We start from the raw sequence: 22,791 nt of genomic DNA on the forward strand, positions 1-22,791 counted from the left end.
CAAACAGATTTTAGTCTTTCTAGAGCAAATACTGTTGTCTATAATTAAGGATGCCTGACACTTTCCTTTCCAGTACCCTTATTTCAGCCACTTATATCTTTGTCACACTTTAATCACTGGGGCTAAGTGCACCCCAGTCTGGTCTGAGGCTGACATTTTGGGAGAAAAGTTCAGCAAAACTTTTAAGCCACGAAATGGGGACTTGCATTGTTTTGCCAATGCTATAAAGTGTTTGCCATCCAGTTTGTGGAGAAGCATTTGTATCTCCAGGTGCTGCACTGAAAACTCACTTTAGGTTATTTCTCTGTCTTCTCATCTCATGCTCAACTCTGTGACTCCATTTTCTCAATATGATTATCTTTTATAAGTGATTATTCAGCGAACCCACTGAAAAAAATGAGTATCATTTTGGATTGATATAAAGATGTTATAACATTTCTTCTTATGAATAAGCAGGACTTCAGAACGAACCCTGAACTAGGGACCACTGTTAAGGAAAAGGTAAAGCTGAAGAATAGTCTAAAAGCAATACAAATTACCATTAGTTCTGGAGGAAATATAAGCTCCTGGGTGGGATCTAGAGGCTGAAATTCATCTGTTGAAAAGAGTCTGGTGCAAACCTTAAAAAGATAGAAAACAAGTAAAGAACAATTTTTTCTGCATCCTTAATTCCATACAAAAAAATTTTTTTTGTAAGGGTCCCACTGAAGTCAGTAGAAAGCTAATAATTTGATTAGCCTTTGGATTTGGTGCTAAAATACCATGCATCAGTTGGAGGTGCTGAGGTGAGGGAAGCAGTCTCACCACAGTTTCTCAAAGCTCACTTCTAATAGAAATGAGAGTGTAGAGGCAAGTAACTGAAAGACTAACTACAAGCTTCCTATAGTCCTATTATAAGGAAGTAGCTCATTTCATTCCAACCTACCTGTACTCAAAAGGCAGAGAAGTAGATCAGATATCATTAAAAGAAAACTGAGAACAAAGTCAAACATTCACATGGATAAGATATAAAAATAAGATCATGACTGATTTTAGCAGTATTTCATTCTTCAGACTCAAGCCAGCAGCGAGCCTCCTAAAAAATCGTCATTGATTACATTCAGATCATCACTGATCGCTGATTTTAGATAGTTCCACATATGTCCTGATTTCTCAATAATTCAGTAATCACAATATGAGAATGTTAATATTCCTGAATTTGAAGAATTGTTTGAGTCTCAGGTATGCAGATCCAAACCACCTTCTACCAACTATCTGCTACATGATCTCCTCCTCATACAAGTATATACAAACAATCCTTAGACTTTAGAAATATCTTCAAGTTCCTTGACAAAAATAATACAATGTCTGATTAAAAATGTAACATTATGGAAGAAGGCAAAACAGGTGAAGGATAAAAATGGCAACATATACTGCATTTATTTTAATTACAAGAAATAAGCAATGCAATATTTTCTGTTGTGCAAGTTTTATATTTAAATAGAGTGAAAATACTTAAAATCTCACCTTTTCTCCCTTGTCAAATAAATCATCTTCTTGATCCAAGCAACACTTTCCATTTGCTTTACTTTGACAGCAAACTGATTCCTAAAATAGGAATATTCCATTAGCAAAATACTTTCCAGAATGGCAGTACGTTAAAATCCACTTAAGCCAGTAAGAATCTATCTTTACATTTCAATAAAGTTCCGGATGAACCTTAATAATAAGCTAAGTTGGAAGGATTTGTGTGTTAAAGGAGTGGTACTCAAAAAATATCTTAAAATATTATCATGTTAAAGTCCTTAATACAAAATACTACATACAACATGTACTGTATGAAACACAGTTGGCCTTGTGAGAGCACACACAGGACAGTCCGAATTATTTGTTTTACCCACAGTTCACTCTCTCATTTCTTCCACTGCAGGTCTGATACATAGTATTACATGATAAAGAACATAAATCCAAATTCTGCTCTTATTTATGCCAGTGCTGATCCACAACACAGCACATGAAGTTATTCCAGGTTACTCTTTGCAATCCAGGCTAGACACCAATTTCATTTGCGTCAATCACAGTTTTTTTCTATGAGTTAGGCCATTAAACACCTTATTTGTGTTACAGGGACAGAAAACCTGCATCTCTTAACAGAAGGAAGATATGACCTTAATATAAAATGATGATGGTCTGTAGATATACAGATACTGTATTTTACAGTAAGTCATGCTCTTCATGCACCTGTCTCCATAGGAAAAACATTAGTTCATAAATATATGGTGAGTACTAATAGGCATGATCTAGTATTCCTATCATCCTTACCTCACAAAAGGTTTTACAGGCATCTAGGATCGGTCTATACCCAGTACAGCGGCACAAGTTCCCTGAAAAAAGGAAATGAGTAAGAAAAAGTTTCGTTCTAAAACGTGCAGGTTTTAATGTCATGCCCTTACAAAAGGCTTCTATTTTTGAAGCTTAAGTGTTAGCTCTCTGAAAGACAATAAAGAGCAGAGTGTCACAAGACCTAACATCCAGCACCTTCTGAGGAAAAAAAACATTGTTTCAAGGGGAGTATGAAATACTTGAGACCTGCATTAGAGGGAAGGCTGACTACAGCTCAGCATACAGGAGATACAGGATTGTAGAAGATTCCTCACCCACTCAAAACATTTTTCTCCCTCCAATTTATTTTTAACAGCATGGGAGGATAGCATTATACCTCCATCTAGTTCATCTCATAGGAACAGGAAATGCCTTTGGCTCTACTATGATTCTAGAACACAACAGATGACAGAAGGTTATTTTTCCTGCAATAAATATTCACATTTATCCTTAGTGAAGGGGGTCTGCATGATACTGTCCCTTATTTGACTGTTTTATTCTTATCAAAAAGGGCTCTTCTGTGAGGCTTATGACATTCACTACTCCAGATGTGATGGGATCTCAGAGATATTCAGATGCAGCTACTTCTCCAATATGCTTTAATTTTTTGCACATCTGACTTATAATACTTCAAAAGATGTATATGGGGATGTATTGAACATGTATCCCTGAAACAGTCCATATTTCCATGCTTCATTTTCCAGGAGTGATAGGGAATACAAGGTTTGTATACAGTACCAAAACCAGCTCTGTGGGGAAGCACAATTTAAATGTATGCATATATGTATTCACACAGACTGGCACTCACATACACAGAGTATCAGAAGGAAGAAATGGTTTAAGGACGTATCTACAAATTAAAAGTGGCAATATTTACCAGCCAGGGCTGCAGCTATCTGCTCCAAAGTGGGTTCTGGGTGGTTTCTTAGCAAAGTGTATATGGACATCACCATTCCAGGGGTGCAGAAACCACACTGGGAGCCATGGCACTTGGCAAGCCTTTCCTGAAATTAAAAACCACAAGTAGCCCTCATTCCAGCGTGCATCACAATCCTAATGAACCCACTCAGATATGAGAAAAGTGATAATAAGTGCTGTCTTCATAGTAATGTAGACCTTTTAGGTAAGCCAGTCTCAGACAAGAATAAGTATTTTGGGTGTAATGCCCAAGCACATCTTATTAAGGAAGCTAATTACCCTTCAGTGGACTTTTATGGATCTATCTATCCTAAAACGTCAGTTAAGGGCCACTGTCCAGATAAATCATTTGCCCAAATGGAGCACAGAACTGATACACTCCAACTCTTATGTACCAATTATTTGATCAGGCTGTCAACACTACAGCAAGATCCATCATGAGCCATGTCTCATCCATCCTGATCAACTGTATCTTTGTCTTTTGTTATTCAGGGATAATAATCAGCATATGAAATCTCAGTGCCCTTAAAGCACTGCCACTCAATCCAGTCCACATGGAGGAAGAAATCAGTAATGCTGTTACACAATGACACTGGGTTCTCACCTGAACTGGATGAACCCTGGTTGTTGTAGTTCCAACACCTTCCACTGTGGTGACTGCTGTACCGTACAAGGAGCAAATGGGAAGCAGACAGGCATTTGCTGAATAATGTCTTTGGAATATAAAGGAGAATCAGGGAGCTTAAAGATAGTGGAATATTATGCTGTGGTAAATCATGACAGAGTTTTCACTTACAAAGCAGTTATTACCATCATTTGAAATAAGACCACAATAAGTTTTATTGAGGGATTACATACTAGCAGTGTGCCTTGTCCCCAGTATAATAACTGCATCTATGAGGAAATAATATTGACAGTTCTGGAGAGTTTGTATCTTCCTTAATACATCTGTTTCTTCCAGTTGCCCTCTAATCTCTTTTGCCCATGAGCAACCTTTGTAAGTGTGCTTTGGAGGAGGATGAAGGGGAGGAGAGAGCTGGTGTAGTCCTTTGCAGGAAGTAAAGAAGAACTACTGCTGATAATTTGGAATCTGAATTCCTGATCCAAAGGAAATTCTCATGTTAAAAAATATTCTAAATAGGGACAAAATACCAAAATGAAAAATTTGAGAAGCTTTTCATCATTAACAATAAAATGTTTTGTTTTACAGTGGCTGATATGTTTCTTTTCAACAGTGTCACGCTGATTCTTTTCAACTTTTATAATAACTCTAAACATTTTCATTTGCAATGCATTCCAATGTAATGCAATTGTCAAAAGAACATTTTGACTTTTTCCTAAAAATGTACTCAATTGACAATGAAAGATTCCCATTGAACATTTTGATGAACACATATTTTTGATGGAAAATCAAAAGTGAAAAAATTAAAAGTTGTTCACAGAGCCATGCATGAGACTAGCCAACACTGACCTCAAGAGATGGGGGGCTGTTGAAATCCTGCTATACGAACAGTAACTGACACACCGCAGTAAGAAAGCATCAGCTCTTGACAATGTTGCTGTCCTGTGAAAACCCACAGCAAGAAGCTGAAGCTCTGCAGCACAGCAGAAAGACTGAAAGACTGTTGTGAGGAGTGGAGATAAGCCCCAGAACCAAGTTTCTGAGCTGACAGAAACAAATTTCCTAGAAACCAGAGAGGATGACGCAGGTTTGCTGTGACCCAGAAAGCCACTGAGATGGCTGAAACCAAGCCTGCAAGATCAGAGTGCGACAATTGTTTATTACCCATTTTACTTCTATTTTGTCTTACATAACCACTTGGGAATTTCCTCAATTTAAAATAAATGATTCTAGTTTTGAGCCTAATGAAACTCATTTTTTTGAATTTCAAAGTCCTTCAGGGTTCTTTTGGGAGTGTTCAGTATTAAATTAAAAGGTCTAGGTTGATCCAACTCAAACCTCTGGTTGTCCCATGTTCCTGTCAGTCACGCAAGAGAACTGCAGGTATAAGCTCAGTTCCACTGGGCAACATGAAGGGTGTTAAACGAATGCCTCCTGAAGAGAAAGGCCCTCACAGGAGCTGTTAGCATATGAGCAAATTACACATTTAAGCATGAATTTCAGCAAATCCATAACATGGCTGAATAAACAGTATTTTGTACAGTGTTCTCTTTTGGTTTAAAGTGACCCTACCTTTGCATTCTTTTACCATTAAGTACAGATTTTACAACTTTGTTTTTACAGTTTTGTATCTGGGAATGGTATCTACAGTCATAAAATTCAGTGTAGAGTTTTCCAAATTTTCTGTTAAGAATACCGTATCTTCTTGGAAGCTGGTTCATAAGTTGATATCATCACCGTGCAGGCACCACAGCCACCTCCTCCACAGCCATACTTAGTTCCTGTAAGACGGACTGAAAGTGCTGCCATTAGGGAAAAAAAAAAAAATCAGGCTTCAGTTTTGGCCTTTATTCTGTCAAAGCTGGAGGACCACCTTTTTCCTGAACTTTTGGAATATATAACTGGTTAGGTACAATCACATATATCTAAGACTCCTTTCTATGTTGAATTAAAAATTTTCAGTGAAAATGAGATTGAAGTTAAGAAATGATGTGACCAAAATCGTGTTCCCATCAAGGAAATAGAAAACTTGATTCTGACTTACTTTGAAGAGGAGGAGTAAGTTGTGACAGAAACCCGGAAGCGAAAAATCGCTTTCAAAGTGAAAATATGAAAGGTAAAAACACATAATGGGCAAAATCACATTTCTAGGAGCACAGCGCTCACTCCCATGAAACTGCAACATTGGCCAATTTGAGGCTGTGATTCCACAAACAGCTGATTTAATGGTTTACAGCCACCAAAAGGAAGATGCTTAACTCCCTATTTCTTCTGACCTTCCTCTTCCCAACATCATCTGTTTTTCCTAGGTTAGTTTACTTACTAAGCTAGTTTAACTAGGTTAGTTTTCTGATGGTCTGAGTGGGGTTAGTACACAGAAAGGTCTGAGGAACTCCAAGACGGGCACAAGGTAAGGAAAGAGTTCTCTGCCAGGAGCAGGGAATGATGGAGGGACAAGAAGACCTTTCTCTTTTCACACATCATCAAAAGAAAAACGTTTGTTACTTTTGGGGTTAACGTTCTTCACTTTCAGAAAGGCTTTGAGATGGAGTGTGTTGCCTTTAGCTCTTATTTCTACTACTTTTTCTGATTACAAAGCACTTTCACAGACACCCTACTCTGTCAGATAAAGCAAATACATTTTAAGATGCAGTTTCTTTCCTTCTTGCTCTTCTATTTATTTGTTATTTCACAGTTGCCCTTTCAGTTATTAATAGTAGCCTAATGCTCCAATTCCTATAGCATTTAGCCTCCCCCAAAAGATGCGTAGATAGGTATTATATTGCACCTTGCAATCATAAAACACAGTACTGGAAGATGTTCAAGCTCCTCAGGATCACTCAGACAATCATTTCACACTACGAAGAGTTTGGCAACATCAGCATAAGATATGCCTGTCCTGTCTTTGTTCCCTGCCACTCCTTTTTTTCCTCTTTACCAAAGTCAGCTCTCCCCTTAGCTATGTTAGCTTAACTATTTTTGGATGCTTACTAAGAAAAGGATCAGTTCCTCAGTCTGGCTAACAGAGTGGTCTCAGAAAGAGTTGTGCAGGCACATCTGAGGCGATGGCACACCATCACACAGACACGAGCAGCAGAGGGCAGGAATACTTTAAGCTGGCATTTAAACTGTATGGTGAAACCACTAACTAGCTTCTAAAAGACAAGTTAATTTTACATTCTTTTTATAAGCAAGGTACAATGATACAGAAAGATTAAATGATTTTTCGAGGTGCCAGAGCAAGTCAGTACAGAATTAGATGTGGGACCTAGATTATCTCACTCACCAATATATTTTAACCAATAGGTTGCATCTCTTGTGATGGAGCTGGTATTGAACTATTTTTTTTTTTGTAGTTTGAGTTTGAAGTTGTTCAAACTACTAAAGAATAATTTTGTAAGCACCAGAACTTCAGCAACCTACTTTCCTCCAAACTGTGCTTATGACTGACCAGTAATTAAGATGTTTCAACTTAAGCTTTTTCTTTCTTTGAGACATGTATAAATACTCTCTCCTATGTGAATTCTCTAGTGTCTAACAACAGCAGTGGTATATGTGACTTCCCCGCTGGGGGTACTTTTCATGAGACAGCCTAGAAAGCTGCCAAATAGGTGAGATTCTGCTTTTCCCCACATTTGCTCCCTGCTCCTGGCTGCGAGTTCCTACACATACCATATTTAGAGTATTATGCAAGTAGCTTCATGAATACTGGGAATAAGCTTGTGGCACAGCAGATCCTGTAAAACTGCTAAGAACATTTGAGAGCAGACACGCAAAGAAGGTAAAGAGAAAGAGAGAAGTGGATCAGAGGAAGTGGTGTAAAATTTGGTTCAACCCAGAAAATCACTGAGCCATAGACTGAAACCAAGCCAGGAGGAAAGAAACCTGTCTACAAAGACACAGTGGGCAGGGTGAGAGCTGTAGCTCTTACAATTTCTGTTCTGTCTTACCTAATTAATTTTTTATTTTCCTCTGATTTAAAAACTTACTTTTTCATATTTATTTACTATTAAAAGCTGTTTTTTGAGTTTGTAAACCTGCCTGGAGTGCTTATCACAAGAAAAAGGCAGATCACCTCAAAACTCCAGCAGACTCAGAGTCTCATGGCAAGGTATCTCTCCTTTCCTGTGAGAGACTTTCACAAAACTTGGAGACTCCTACCCTGTCAAATTTTATTCATACTGGGCAAAACACTCTTAAGTTTCTTTCGTAGGGGAGGAACAGAGAGATACACACACACATACAGATACTGCCTGATTATGTAACTCTTGTTTGTTTAGGAAACTAGGCTAAAAATACAGCAGCTCACTGAAGAGATTTCACTTAAGGAGGACACATCATCTAATACTGTTGTTTTATCTTCTTAAGGAAGTCACAACTTCTTTAACTTGGTTAATTGCTTTTTAACTAGAATTTAAGAGAATTTTGCTTGAATAAAGCTTTCATATGAGTGGCTTAAAGGAACAAACAAGAAAAGGATACGTCTCTTCCGCAGATAAGACAACAGCATTTGTTCAGGATCAGCATTTTTCTCTATTATCTGCAGTAAGAAAGGAAACTGAAGCTTTAACTAAGAAAGCAAGACTTTTCACGCAGCATACAGACTACATTACCACAAACTCAGAAGAAAATCCTCCTCCTCCCCTGGTTCCCTCTCACAGAACTATTCTAATTGCCAAAGACTGGAGAGTTCGGCCTCCTCCTAGAAATTCCTTCCCCAACAGATATGCTTCCAGGAAGAAAGTGTCAGGACAGCCTGCAACTACTAAAAACAACTCCTGCTCAGTGAAAGGTCATATTGAAGGAATTTGTCTTGAACCACACTAAAAATAAAAATGCAACAAGGCTTTATTACAACAGAGCTGACAGGGCATAAAGAATTAATGATTTGCAGATTTTAGAGACACTTTTACCTACTGGGATGAACATTAGAGGAAGCCTGTAAGGATAGCAGCAGGTATCATTTTTCTTCTAGATTTATATAAACATTCACTTGCCTTAACAGACTATACCAACACAGAGCAAAAGAAATGCCTACATTCTTGTTTGATTAGAGGATTTCTTATTCTGTTGTTCAGAGTCAGCTAATCCTTTTGGCTGCATTGAATTAATAAGCAGTTTAATTCTGCTCCTGCAGTATCATCTTTAATGTTGGCCTGTAGCCCAGAGTTCAGCACCCGAGTCTTACTGACTTTCAGATATGTGTCTGAAAATCTTTTCTCAAAGATGAGAAACCAGACATCTGTGAATGAGAAACTAGTTTGCTCACCAGCTAAATGTGATATCCAGTTGAAAGCCCATTCTGAACTTTCACTTTGACATGCTTTTTCCCAAGCCCAGAAGAGCTAGCTAAAAAGGGATGTTGTAAGCACATTCATCTTCCTCTGCTACTTCCCCCTTTCAAACTGTACCTATTGCGGGCAGCCAAGAATTAGCCAACTAAAGTAACACTACTACAAGACTGACTCTGCTTCTTAACAAGAAGAAAGCAGAAAGGGAAGGAATGCTCATGGAGGCTTCATGTGAGTATTTGAAATATACTCCCATGCCTGAGGAAACCATACGCTATCTGTGCCCCCACGCTCCTTGGGACTACTTCTGGAACAGCAGCTCCTCTTTCTCCATGCACCTTCCCTGCAGCACTTACCTTCCTCCCATTCACATAGAAAACCAGCTCCTTGGCCCCCGCTACCTCCTGAAGAGACATTGGGAGCTGCAGCTGACCCCGGAACCGACACTGACAGGAAACGCCAGGCAACTGAGCAGCTGGCGCTGCGCACTGCCGGCGAGGCCCTGGCGCTGGGCGTTCAGCCCCAGCGACTGGAGAGCGGAGGGCAAGGCCGTGCCCATGGCGGACACCGCGGCCTCCCTTGGTTAACCCTTCCGCTGCTGCACGTGTTTGCAGTTCCTCGGGCGCTTACCGTCAGGTGACATCTTCAGAAGCAGAACTGCAGTGCAGGGAGCTGACACCGGTCCACAAAATTCGGGAGAGGGAGTCCTGAGGGTTTTCCCAATGAGTAAATGCAATGTTTAGTTTAAATGAACTTCTGCAGTGATTTCAGGAAAATTTCAAATGCAGACTCAGGAATACTTGATCCTCATTAATTCAAACAGGTTGGTGTCATTTATAAAAGAAGTTTTTAACTGGAAGAGACAAAAGAGGCTATAAGACATCAGGTTTCAACTGGATGACTTCTTGTTTTATTAACAATGTAGGTAATGTCTCAGGAATGACCTAGATTTTGAATTTAAGGAGTCCACTTGAAGAGTATACCCATTAGGCAAAAGCAAGAGTATGCTCTTGTGAACCAACGGGAGGATGGCTGAAACGGCAGCCAAATTAGTTTTATCTGAACTGTTCAGGGTCCTTCAGCATTGCAATATATATGCGTACTGGTCTGAGTGAGGACAGATAATTAGATATTGCTCAGATAACGAGAGAGATGATTCTTGTAGATTTATCTTTATTAAACAGAATCTTTTCTACTTCAACAGAGCAAAATTTCTCAAGAAAATTTAGCTACTTCAGCCAGAGAGACAGAGCACAGGGATTTCAAGGAAGGAGAGGGTCCTGATTCTTCTGTGACAGAAGAATTATCTATTATTAGTAGACATGGACATCTTTTCTAGAACACTTTAAAATTATGTTTCATTGTAGTAAAGTGATGTTTACTACTATTTTGGCCCAATGCTGCATTCTAGTTTCTGTAGAATAGATGGGAATAAGTGAAGTCTTTATTGAACTTCTCCCTAACAGGAGAGAAAGGAAAAAAAAAATCAATCATGAGATCCATGTTCAGATGACATAATGGGCTTGAATCTCCCTACCTATATTTTTATATTCATGTATTCTAAACTGGATGTTTTAAAGCATCTCATATGTGGCAAATACACTGAATCTTTACAAGCACTCTTATGGTGATCTTATTTTCTTTAATGTGTAGTTTTTACTGATCCTCTGGATATTCTGATTCATGAGGCATAGTTTTCAGCTATTATCATTACAACAATTTTGAAAATTATCTCTCAAACAAAACAAAGGATTTTATGAAGTCTTGGTTTTAAATGCAGTACAAAATGTATTCAGCCTTATATGCACAACAAAAGACTGTTGAATAATGTAACCTCTCTGTAATCAGACCACCCCAAATACTTATAAATATGTGTATTATGCCAAAACTGTTTGTATTTATTACTGTACTGTAATTGTTCAGTTATATTATAGTTAGTTATTTCTTTGAATTATTAACTTGTTGGATTTGCTAGATTCATCCTCCTAAACAGTCCCAGACAAAGATATTAAAGTTCATATAAGGAACTGTGTTTGCACAATTTTGTCTTGTGTTGTTTTTTTTTTAGTCAAAATATACTTCGGTTCTAACTAGCTGGCACACCATAAAGTAGCAGTCAAAATAATGTTTCAATCCTAGTAAATGGTATTTAACAACATTTACTGCCTTACTTCACAGTTAGCAAAATGAAATATTACTTATGCTGTGGGTAAATCATTCCTTTCCTGCATATTCACCAACAAAATTTTAATTTACTAGGCCTCTGACTTACAAGACTTAATTTTTTTCTTACTAAAAATCATTATGGACAGGATGCTGTGATCAGAACATATGAGAAAAGACATGCTTACTCCTTTAAAAGTACGGAAGTATTTTATATGATTTATGTAAAAGAATATGCATTTTAATTGCAGCATAATATTACAATTGTAATATTTCTTTTATAGAGTTTTTGAATTATTAAAGTCCAATTGGTGAATATATACCTATTTTTTTTATTAATAAATGTTCATATTGTCTTTTTACTGCACTGTATTTTCCTCAGAAAAAGAAAACAGATTAAGTATTTTTATGTAAGTATGTAAGTATGTAACTGGGAGAACTCAATGTAAGTTATAGAATCACAGAATCACAGAATCGCTGAGGTTGGAAGGGACCTCTGGAGATCACCTAGTCCAACCCCCCTGCTCAAGCAGGGTCACCTAGAGCACGTTGCACAGGATTGCATCCAGGCACGTTTTGAATATCTCCAGAGAAGGAGACTCCACAACCTCTCTGGGCAACCTCTTCCAGTGCTCTGTCACCCTCACAGTGAAAAAGTTTTTCCTCATGTTCAGATAGAATTGTCTGTGTTTCAGTTTGTGTCCGTTGCCTCACGTCCTGTCGCTCGGCACCACTGAAAAGAGTTTGGCCCCATCCTCTCGACACCCTCCCTTCAGATACTTGTACACATTAATAAGATCTCCTCTCAGCCTTCTCTTCTCCAGGCTAAACAGGCCAAGCTCTCTCAGCCTTTCCTCATAAGAGAGATGCTCCAGTCCCCTAATCATCTTTGTGGCCCTTCGCTGGACTTGCTCCAGCAGTGCCACATCCCTCTTGTACTGGGGAGCCCAGAACTGGACGCAGTACTCCAGATGGGGCCTCACCAGGGCTGAGTAGAGGGGGAGAATCACCTCCCTCGACCTGCTGGCAATGCTCTTCCTGATGCACCCCATGATACCATTGGCCATCTTGGCCACAAGGGCACATTGCTGGCTCATGTCTAGCTTGTTGTCCACCAGGACTCCCAGGTCCTTCTCAGCAGAGCTGCTTTCCAGCAGGTCAGCCCCCAACCTGCACTGGTGCAGGGGGTTATTCCTCCCCAGGTGCAGGACCCTGCACTTGCCTTTGTTGAACTTCATGAGGTTCCTCTCCGCCCAGCTCTCCAGCCTGTCCAGGTCTCTCTGAATGGCAGCACAGCCCTCTGGTGTATCTGCCACTCCTCCCAGTTTTGTATCGTCAGCAAACTTGCTGAGGGTGCACTCTGTCCCTTCATCCAGGTCACTGATGAAGAAGTTGAACAAGACTGGACCCAGTACTGACCCCTGGGGGATGCCGCTAGCTACAGGCCTCCAACTAGACTCTGTGCCACACTGATCACAACTCTGAGCTCTGCCATTCAGCCAGTTCTCAATCCACCTCATTGTCCACTCATCTAGCCCACACTTCCTGAGCTTGTCTGTGAGGATGTTATGGGAGACAGTGTCAAAAACCTTGCTGAAGTCAAGGTAGACAACATCCACTGCTCTCCCCTCATCTACCCAGCCAGTCATTCCATCATAGAAGGCTATCAGATTGGTTAAGCATGATTTCCCCTTGGTGAAGCCATGCTGACTACTCCTAATCACCTTCTTGTCCTCCACGTGCTTGGAGATGGCCTCCAGCATGAGCTGCTCCATCACCTTTCCAGGGATGGAGGTGAGGCTGACTGGCCTGTAGTTCCCTGGGTCCTCCTTCTTGCCCTTTTTGAAGACTGGGGTGACACTGGCTTTCTTCCAGTCCTCAGGCACCTCTCCCGTCCTCCATGACCTTTCAAAGATGATGGAGACTGGCTTAGCAATAACGTCTGCCAGTTCCCTCAGCACTCGTGGGTGCATCCCATCAGGGTCCATGGATTTGTGGGTGTCAATTTTGCTTAAATGATCTCTAACCTGACCCTCCTCCACCAAGGGAAAGTCTTCCTTTCTCCAGACTTTCTCTCTTGCCTCCAGGGTCTGGGGTTCCTGAGGGCTGGCCTGACCAGTAAAGACTGAAGCAAAGGCGGCATTCAGTAACTGCCTTCTCTGCATCCTTTGGCACCAGGGCACCCACCCCATTCAGCAAAGGGTCCACATTTTCCCTAGTCTTCCTCTTGCTACTGAGGTATTTGAAGAAGCCCTTCTTGTTTTCCTTGACATCTCTTGCCAGATTTAATTCCAAACGGGCCTTAGCCTTCCTCGTCACATCCCTGCATACTCTGACAACATTCCTATATTCCTCCCAAGTGGCCTGTCCCCCTTTCCACTTTCTGTAGACTTCCTTCTTCTGGTTGAGTTTTGCCAGGAGCTCCTTGCTCATCCATGCAGGTCTCCTACCTCCTTTGCTTGACTTCCTACTCATAGGGATGCACCGCTCTTGAGGCCAAAGTTTGCTCTCCTGAAGTCCAGGGTATATTCTTTAGTGTAACTGTATAACCCCCAGAAGTTACAAGTCAGCTTTCCTTAACATTTAAAACTAACCACAAAATTTGGTCTTTTAAAGGAATATTGAAATTTTAAGACACACCTCACACTTTTTTTAAAGGATATATGCATTCCTACAAAGCCAAGTTGCAGCTGAGTGTTTTGGTGTTTTCTGCCTAAATATTGGATTTAAATACCAAGAAAGCCAATTAATCTATATCAAAGTAGGAATGAATAATATCAGCTGCATTTCCAAAATTAACATTGAGAAACATTAGCAATGTGAACTGTTGTCACTTTCTAACAATAAAATCTCCCATGGAAATTTTGAATTCTGATAAAATCCTACAAAGTAGTGCCAAATGCAAATTTTGCAAAATTTGCACTCACAAAATAATTTTCAGTAATGTCAAGGTATATGCATTTGTAAAGGCTACTGGTGAAAGCAAGGGTTTATAGAATCATCCCATAAAATTTTTCCTCTTCCTGTTTCATTTTATTGAATTAATTTTCCTACATATTTTAAAACAAACAAAATCCTTATTAGTGGTAAGCTAAAATATTAAATACCTTATCCTCAGCAAAAAGTGTCTATATCCCAGTGCCTGATACAGATTCATTTTTGTCCAGAATATCTTGAGCTGTTTTCCACCAATTATTCTGGCAACAATATATCAGCTGATCTGCTAAAAGAAGCACATTTAGTCACAATTCAACAGGTAAATTAGCTTTTTTTATGCAGTGCCTAAAGTGAGCTACAGTTTACAGAACAAATAAAAGAACTGAATCTGAAAGAACTGAATAATAACAAAGTAAACTTTCTCTCTGTTTGAATAAAACATCAAATTTAGCAACAAGAGCAGTAAGGCTGAAAAAAAATGAAGAAACAATTAGTAGTGACAGTAATATTATTCCAGAGTTAAAATAACTTGCACACATCTGCTGAGCGCCCAAGGCAGTGTGTAACAGCAGGACTTTCATTGAAAAAATAATTAAGACCACCTCCAAAAAGATGATTCTAAAATTCTAAAAGCTTTGGGAAAATACAGCATGGGCTTCTGTTTCTAGCTTCCAAACCAGGGGCAACAGAGAGAAACAATCATTAAAAAAAATAAAAATAAAATAAAAAGCTGTGCTTTGCTTCTACAGTGCCAGCAAGGGGAATACAAGGTATAACAAATATTTCCTTTGAATTTCTAATAACAGAGCTAATGACTGTGACATACAGAGAAGAGTAGCATAAATATTTTAATTTAAAAAAATATATAAACTTTTCAAAAAAAAATTAGAGGAAAGAATTGTGTAAAATATCCTGTGTGTAATTCTTTCTTAAATAATATTGAATCAGGACAAAATCTACTTTCCCATTCATTTCTGCATCTCTTCATAATGATCTTGCTGATGTAGCAACATACACAGTTGTGTTTCAGAAGGAAAAAAATGGTTCCTGAAATTCTAAAATAATAATTTTAACACTCTGTTTTGAGATACAGATCACAGTGCCTGGATGATAAGCTTCTTACTGCAAGATTTTTCACACTAATGGAATAAGCAAACTTTCTTTTTCTATAAGGTTCCGTGTGAACACATCTTATTGTCCTTACTGATATACATACACAATCTTTGCATGGGCTCTGGAACTGGTGGCCACAGCTAGGATGAGCTTTCCATTTAGGAATGAATGTTCTGTACATAAACTACCTCAGCAAGACTTAACTCCAAATTCATGCATGTTGGAATGTTCTACAGGATCTTGGGAAAGTTGCTCTGGGGCTACAGACTTGTGAAAAAACAATAACAAAGAGTTATGGTATGACTTAAATATTTGTAAATAATGCCTTTTTGTGCTTCTGTTCATGTTATAGTTCAACAAAACATGCAAAATGGACGCATCAGAAAACTATATCCAGAAGTACATTTTGACCTGTATGACTCATTTTTCTGCCAAAATGTGTGACTGAAATTCTGGCAATTCACAGGAAAAGGGAGCAGGTAATGTGATATATCTGAATTATTTTGAATGGATTATCACTTCTCAAAAACAGGGAATAGTTATTTACTTACTAAGAAAGAAACTGAATCAGAATCTGGATGCTGGAATATCTTCCTCTATCTCTAGTAGAGATTTTGGAGGAGTCTTGATATTTTTCAGTTTTCCTATCTTCATGATTAAAAGGTAAACCTTTTTTTATGTATATTCACTGAGATGTTTCCATAAAGAAGCAAATGGGAGGAGGATGTGAGTACATAAAGAACTGTAAGGAGAGAATGTAGATGGTAATATCCATTTAGTGCCCATTAATGACCTGGTAGGTTAAGTTTTCTTATTTGTACTTAAAAGCATATTAAGTAAGCGCATTTCTAAATAATAATAAAAAAAACAATATAAACAGAAGTGACTGCAGTTAAATGACACTTGGATGATTCCTTTATTATTAAACTCAAATAAATTAATATTTGTGCTAAGTCTGTATGCTATCTCTAATGCTAATAGAGCAGATGATCTTTCCTTTCAAAAATGTCATGAACTTCCTCATTTCTAGTAATCTCCTTTTCTCCCATTAAGCATAAGATATTTTGGTCAGGATTGTTCCCATGCTACAAATAATCAAAGCATTAATTAAATCTAATACTCGTCTCCAACAGCAATATATTTGAAATAACAGAAGTATCATAGCAATATTAATAAATAAATGAAGCTTTAATCTACATACATCTGTGAAAGCAGATGTATGCTCTCATTCATCCTGCTTTCAAATACCTAGTTTTAGATCCCCCAGACAGTATATGACTGGACAGTGTTTCTTTTATTGTGTAGTTAGAAATTTAAAAAGTGGAAAATATAATAGCAAGAGAATTATAGCAAAAAGATGCAGGCAGCAGCCAGCAATCATGGTTATTGCATGCCAGTATGGTTAACCTGGTATGTCTGTGAACTGTTTGGTGTCTTCATTTGAAAACCTTCTACGACTATCATGCATTTTTGCCATGTCATAGTAAATAGGTAGATTCTAGAAGAAAACAAATTAGATAATTTTAACAAACATTCATTTCTATAATTCATAAACTCTAAGCTTATTTCAAAGCTACAAGTTGCTTTTTTCATATTTTATCAGTGTAGGCAGATTGAATTTTCTCATCCCAAAGATAATAAAACTGATGACCCATGGTTTGCTCTCCCTTGCTATTACATAAAACACTGATGTTGTCATTTACAGTTTGGATAGGCAGTTCCTGAATCAGACATCCTGATTCCATACATGTCTCATGAAGCAAATCTTTTTCAAATATATTAATATATAAACAAATCTGCCCACAAATCTAGCTCTCTCGTGTTCAGTAGTGGTCCAGAAATGCTCCCTACTCCCATGTTGGTGATAAGTAATAGTAAGAAGGAAACTCGATTACAGACCTTTAAAAAAAACTTTACTGGTAGTTTTAATCTTTATATAAAGAAGCTGAAGAATGAAAATGCTTGGAAGGCAGTGCAAGTGTGGTTACTAAATATAAGATTTCTGTAGCCAAGTGATTTGGATAAAAGGATAGATTGCATTTTAAAGAAATAAAACTCATTGGTATATGGAAGAAAATGAAGAGAAAGAGAAATCTCTTAGAGAGTTTATCAGTATTTCTTTTTATATGACTTTTTGGATGAAATACATCTAACAAAAACTAGCCATCTAGTCTAGTGTGAGCTAGTTACCTGATCCTCCTTTTATAATCGATGAAGAGAACAGGAATTTTACAGCATAGTTCAGCTCATCATAAAGTAGGCATTTAAAATAAATCAGATGAATCACTAAAATTGACTGTTTCTTTCTATTGACTATGGTGCCTAAGGCGACAAGCATATATATAGTTGTCTGTGTTGTATGTGTCTTAAGAACAAATATTACTACTTTACCAGTATAATACGCTTTGACAATACTTATTTACACCTAATATATGGTCATACCATTTCTTTCACTTGAGTATGTGAAATCACCTTCTCTGTTTACAAGTGCTTTATATAAAATGAAAAACCATTTTCTTAAAATGTATACAAATTTTTGCCAAAGAAACCAGACATATTTTTCAGGAACTAGGTCACAGACATTTAATAATCATGTCTTTTTTTTTTTTTTTTTAATGAGATTATCATAGCAATAAACCAAGAGACAGAAATTGTGTTTTTTTGGTGTAAGACTTGATTCTATTTGCTACAGTAAGAAGCACCTGAGGTCTGCATATCCACAGCACATGACTTCCAGCTCCAGCAGTTCAATTAAAATAACTTTGGGATTTGGGAATCCATGTTAATTCTTTTCCCTTTTGTAAACTACAGTAGATTTCTGCTGATCTTCAGCCAGTTTCTGGTGACAACAAAAATATTTAATGTTTATGAATTAAATTACTATACAGCAGTGATGGAATAGTAGGTGGCTGAAGAAAACACTGACAAGATTGTATGGGAGAGAAAATAAACTGAAGAAAGGTTATGCACAACTGGAACTGCATAATGGAACTCTTTGCACTGTTAATGCATGAAGTTGAAGTAAACTAAACTGAACCAAATTGCAAGTTAAGTAACCTAACACTAACAATTAGCATCTCATTATGAACATGTGTACATTTCTTTAAGTAAAAAATTTTGTCATTGATATGAAAAATTGTATCAAAGATAATAGAATTATTAATTTTTACTGTACCTTTACAGGAGTGGATTCTTGAATGGAGCTCAGACAATACTGCCACCCTGGAATTTTATTAATTTAAAAACAGATTGTATCAGCTGTTTTAACTTACGCAAGTACTGCTATTAATATACAGACTGTTCAGCTGTATAAAGGCCTTTAAACAAAAGAGAATATTAAAGCCTAGAGGATTTTCAAAAAGGTCATAATAAAGGTAGTAAAATATTTTAATGGGTACTCTATTAATGTGGAAATGTAATTATGTAAGTGACACTTGCATTAAATTCTGCATTGGAATTAAGAGAGAAGATTTTTGAATTCCAGTTTATATTTGATTTTTGAAAATATGTATAACATTCAGTGTATTTTTGATCCTTCAATCTAAGATGTACAGGCAATCTTCTGTAGATGTGAAAAATGCTATTAAAACCAAAGGATTTCTGCTCTGCCTTGTTCCAACTGCGAGATCAGGAATGATAAACTGCACATCTGGCTTTCTGCATTTTTGGCTTTAAGACGCTAAACCTTCTTCAGATTTTTAGGATACATTCCCTAACACACACATTAGATTTACTCTCTATATTATTTACAGAATGTAAAAGTAACAATTGAATTCTTACTTATAATTTAGATGGAAACAAGTTCTTGGGTTGGATGCTGGAATCAAAAATCTTCACTGATAAAAAACACTGGTAAACCTTAAGAAAAGAACGGAAAAGTTTTGTTTTCTGTTCTAAACTGCAAAATGTTTTTCAACACAAAAAACAACAAATATTCCACAATTTGTAATCTTTTGGCTATTTACTGAGCAATGCATCTTTGTTTATTTTAATAACAATTTTGTTATCAAATAAGGATTTTCTGAACACTAACTTTAACTGTTATTTATAAACCACCTTTTCTTTGACAAATGTCATCTGCAAAGAAATTGTTATCATAAAGAAACTGTGTTCCACTGTTGAGTAGCTTTTCAAATGAGTTGTTTGAATGACTCGGAGAAGAAAACCAATCAACAGAGTTAAAATTATGGCCCCCATGCCCAATTTCTGCATACACTTATGTACATTAATAATTTTAGGTAATTAACATAGAGAGTTAGAACATATTCAGTGATTCATTATGCGAATTTGTAGATGTCAACAGTATTTTGTGGAGAGAAGCTGGAAGAGGACAGTTGGGACTAAAACTTTAATAGGGTCTATAACAAAAATTATTGTGATTTAGTTGTCTTAAATTCTTGAAAGGAGATTCATTAAAGTCAACCATTTGGACAATGGACATATGTCAAAAGATGGTACTTTATCAGGGTTTTCACAATTATCTCCTTAATAAGTGATTACTCTTCAATTCTGAAAACAAGTGTTAACTTCAGGAATTAATCCAGGAAATTCTCAGTTGATTCAATTCTGTAATCAAGGTGGAAGGTTCGGCTTCTGTGTAATTTACAGAGTAATATGAAAAATACATACAGGATAGGAAGAAACATTTTCTTCATCCAGACAATACTTCCTTTCATTTCTATTCATTTAGCAACAGATTAATTCCCCACAGCAGTAATACCATACTAAGTTTCAATATACTGTTTGACTGATTTAATTCTACTCAAATAAACAGAGGAGAAAACAATTTAAAGAGGAACTTTTTCCTCTTTCAGCTCTAAATACCTTGGCATGAAATACTTCAGACATATATTCAGGTTTAAAATACTGATTTTTTAAATGGGATGGCTAAAGAGTTGAATTAACATAAATCCAGCCCAGATTGCTTCTCCATACATAAAAAATAATTTAATACAGGTGGAAATAAAAAAAATAAAATCTCTGATTGGATCCTGATTTGGAAGCAACTGTTGGTAAATACAAGATTATTTGTACCCACGCATTTATGGAAGAGATTTGTATTCCATCTGGGGCAGTCACCACTCTGTATCTAAAAAAATAATCAATCAATTAATTAAATAGCTTAATAATTATTATTTTTTGAATAGATTAAGTAAATTAAACAACTACTTAATATCTGCTACATTATTATACTATAATATTAATAACTGCTTAATATCTTGCAGCTATCTATTGTTGCATCCAGCGCACATTTCATATTCAGAAAACAAAATTAACCCAAACCTGAATTTATAAATTTATCCTTTATGATATTGTATTTTATTCTCTTTCGTGTAATTACAAAAGCTCACTGTAAAATCTGCTTTTGCTAAAAGGTTCTTAATGAGAATTCTATTCTCTATATCTCTTGATCTGTACAACATAAGATAGTATAAAAAGATTAAAGAATTGCTTTTCCCCATTTATAAAGAAAATCAGCTTAACTGACACTGTGGCTGTAGTAATAGAAATAATGTAAAAGAACATCTCTTTTGTCTTAGTTTAAGCAGTTTCAGAGAAGTTACTAAAGACTGCCAGGAAATAATACTGTCATTCTCTGCCTCCAATGATGAACGGATGAAAGACGCACTCATATGCAAAGAACAGAAAGAGCTGAAAGAGCCTGAGCCAATGAAGGGGATCAAGATACTGGAAGGTTCTTATGTTTGTCTAAATACTAGATATATTTTGCATACTATTTCTACAGATAAATACAAAACCAAGATGGAAAACTCAAGCTTTTTAAAGTTGCCAACAAAAAAGGTGCTATCAAGATTACAACACAGGTCCATAACATAAATATATCAGATTACAAGTATATCTTAAAAAGCTGTATTGTTTATATAAGCCTAAAAAATTTTTCAGATGTTTTCTCAAAATGGAGCGCCTGACTTTTTGAAAAAAAATAAGTTATATAGCCAGGAATAGTTATATGTTTAATTTTTTTTGCAGTTGTAATAGTTACTGGGAATAATTATGTAGATTAATTATAAATACGCATTCTTTCAAAAGAGATCATTTAGAATACAAATACAAGATTATACATAGAGGAAATGAGTCATTCAAACCTAGCATGAACTACATAAACAACACATGAATAGAAACACTTAGCATCTTTTAGCATTTTATGGTGAGAATTACAAATGTCTTGCAAACCACCATTATTATAATATCGAATTATTCTGTGATAATGGTACAAGTAAAACCACATGCATTTACCTCCCTTCTCAGCAAAAAGCTTTTTAAGGAACAAATATTAACCTGCAAAATTCCTTTTTGTTTGTAAATCTCCACCTTTCAGTCATGTTGTAAGAGATCAAAGTGATGCTAGTTACAATGGAAGTACAAAGAGTACACAGATTTTTTTTTTGTTTTTAAGCATGTATAATAAATTCAGGAATATCAATCACAAGAGATGTACTAGGTCAGACCAAAGGTCTAACTAACAAAATGAAGGTTTCTGAAGGTTTCAGCAGTGAATGCCTTGGAAAAAATATAAAAGTTGTTGAAATGTCTAGTGAGACTTCCCAGAAATACTCTTCCAGCCTTCAACAATTTGCAATTCAGGGACATCCTGTGCCAGAAATGGTGTCTCTGGTAACTCCTCATAGATTTTCCTTCCATGAATTTCTCCAATCAACTTCTAAGCTCCTGCAGCCTAGTAACATCCACTCCTGTGGCAAGGAATTTCTCAGCCTAACTGTATATTGTGTGAAGAACCATCTTCTATAAGCAAGTAAGGTAATTTATTCATATCTGAATGAGCTATAATGGGTTAAAATGAGCTATAGCAAGCTCGGTTGCAGAATGAACCTGAGCCTTATCCAATCTAATCCGTAAATGTTGTGTGTACTGTGAGCTACAGCCTGCAGTTGGCAACAACTGTGATTCAGATCATCCCAGAAAACTATTTGTCTGCTGACAGTGTATTAGGGGACATGGAAGTGATTCATGAGGGTCCAGAGGAGAAGCAGTATAAGAAGTCTGATAGCCAAATGTTAGGATGTGGTCGTAGTATTTGTCACACTAACAGCCAGGCAACTGGAAACTCACGGCTCTGCTTTGTCTGGATCATATTTACTACTGAATTTCTATTATCACAGAATCACAGAATGGTTGAGGTTGGAAGGGACCTCTGGAGATCATCTAGTCCAACCCCCCTGCTCAAGCAGGGTCACCTAGAGCACGTTGCACAGGATCGCGTCCAGGTGGGTTTTGAATATCTCCAGGGAAGGAGACTCCACAACCTCTCTGGGCAACCTGTTCCAGTGCTCTGTCACCTTATAGTGCTATTTCTGTCTCATTGCCTCTGGCATATACTCTGGATTTCTACTATTCCAAAAAAAT

The 22,791-nt window shown here is 37.1% G+C and overlaps 1 protein-coding gene across 1 annotated transcript in view; it reads right to left on the minus strand.

Moving 5' to 3' along the window:
- LOC106492369 (aldehyde oxidase-like) overlaps positions 1 to 9,608 on the minus strand; it is a 42,809-nt gene extending 33,201 nt beyond the window's left edge. The window contains 8 exon segments of the mRNA XM_013952170.2: positions 540 to 620; positions 1,507 to 1,587; positions 2,302 to 2,363; positions 3,239 to 3,365; positions 3,884 to 3,992; positions 5,598 to 5,694; positions 8,384 to 8,441; positions 9,549 to 9,608. Of these exon segments, the coding sequence (XP_013807624.2) occupies positions 540 to 620; positions 1,507 to 1,587; positions 2,302 to 2,363; positions 3,239 to 3,365; positions 3,884 to 3,992; positions 5,598 to 5,694; positions 8,384 to 8,441; positions 9,549 to 9,608 (675 nt within the window).
- Between the last annotated feature and the right edge of the window lie 13,183 nt (positions 9,609 to 22,791).

Source organism: Apteryx mantelli, chromosome 6, assembly GCF_036417845.1.
Source record: "Apteryx mantelli isolate bAptMan1 chromosome 6, bAptMan1.hap1, whole genome shotgun sequence".
NCBI lineage: Eukaryota > Metazoa > Chordata > Aves > Apterygiformes > Apterygidae > Apteryx > Apteryx mantelli.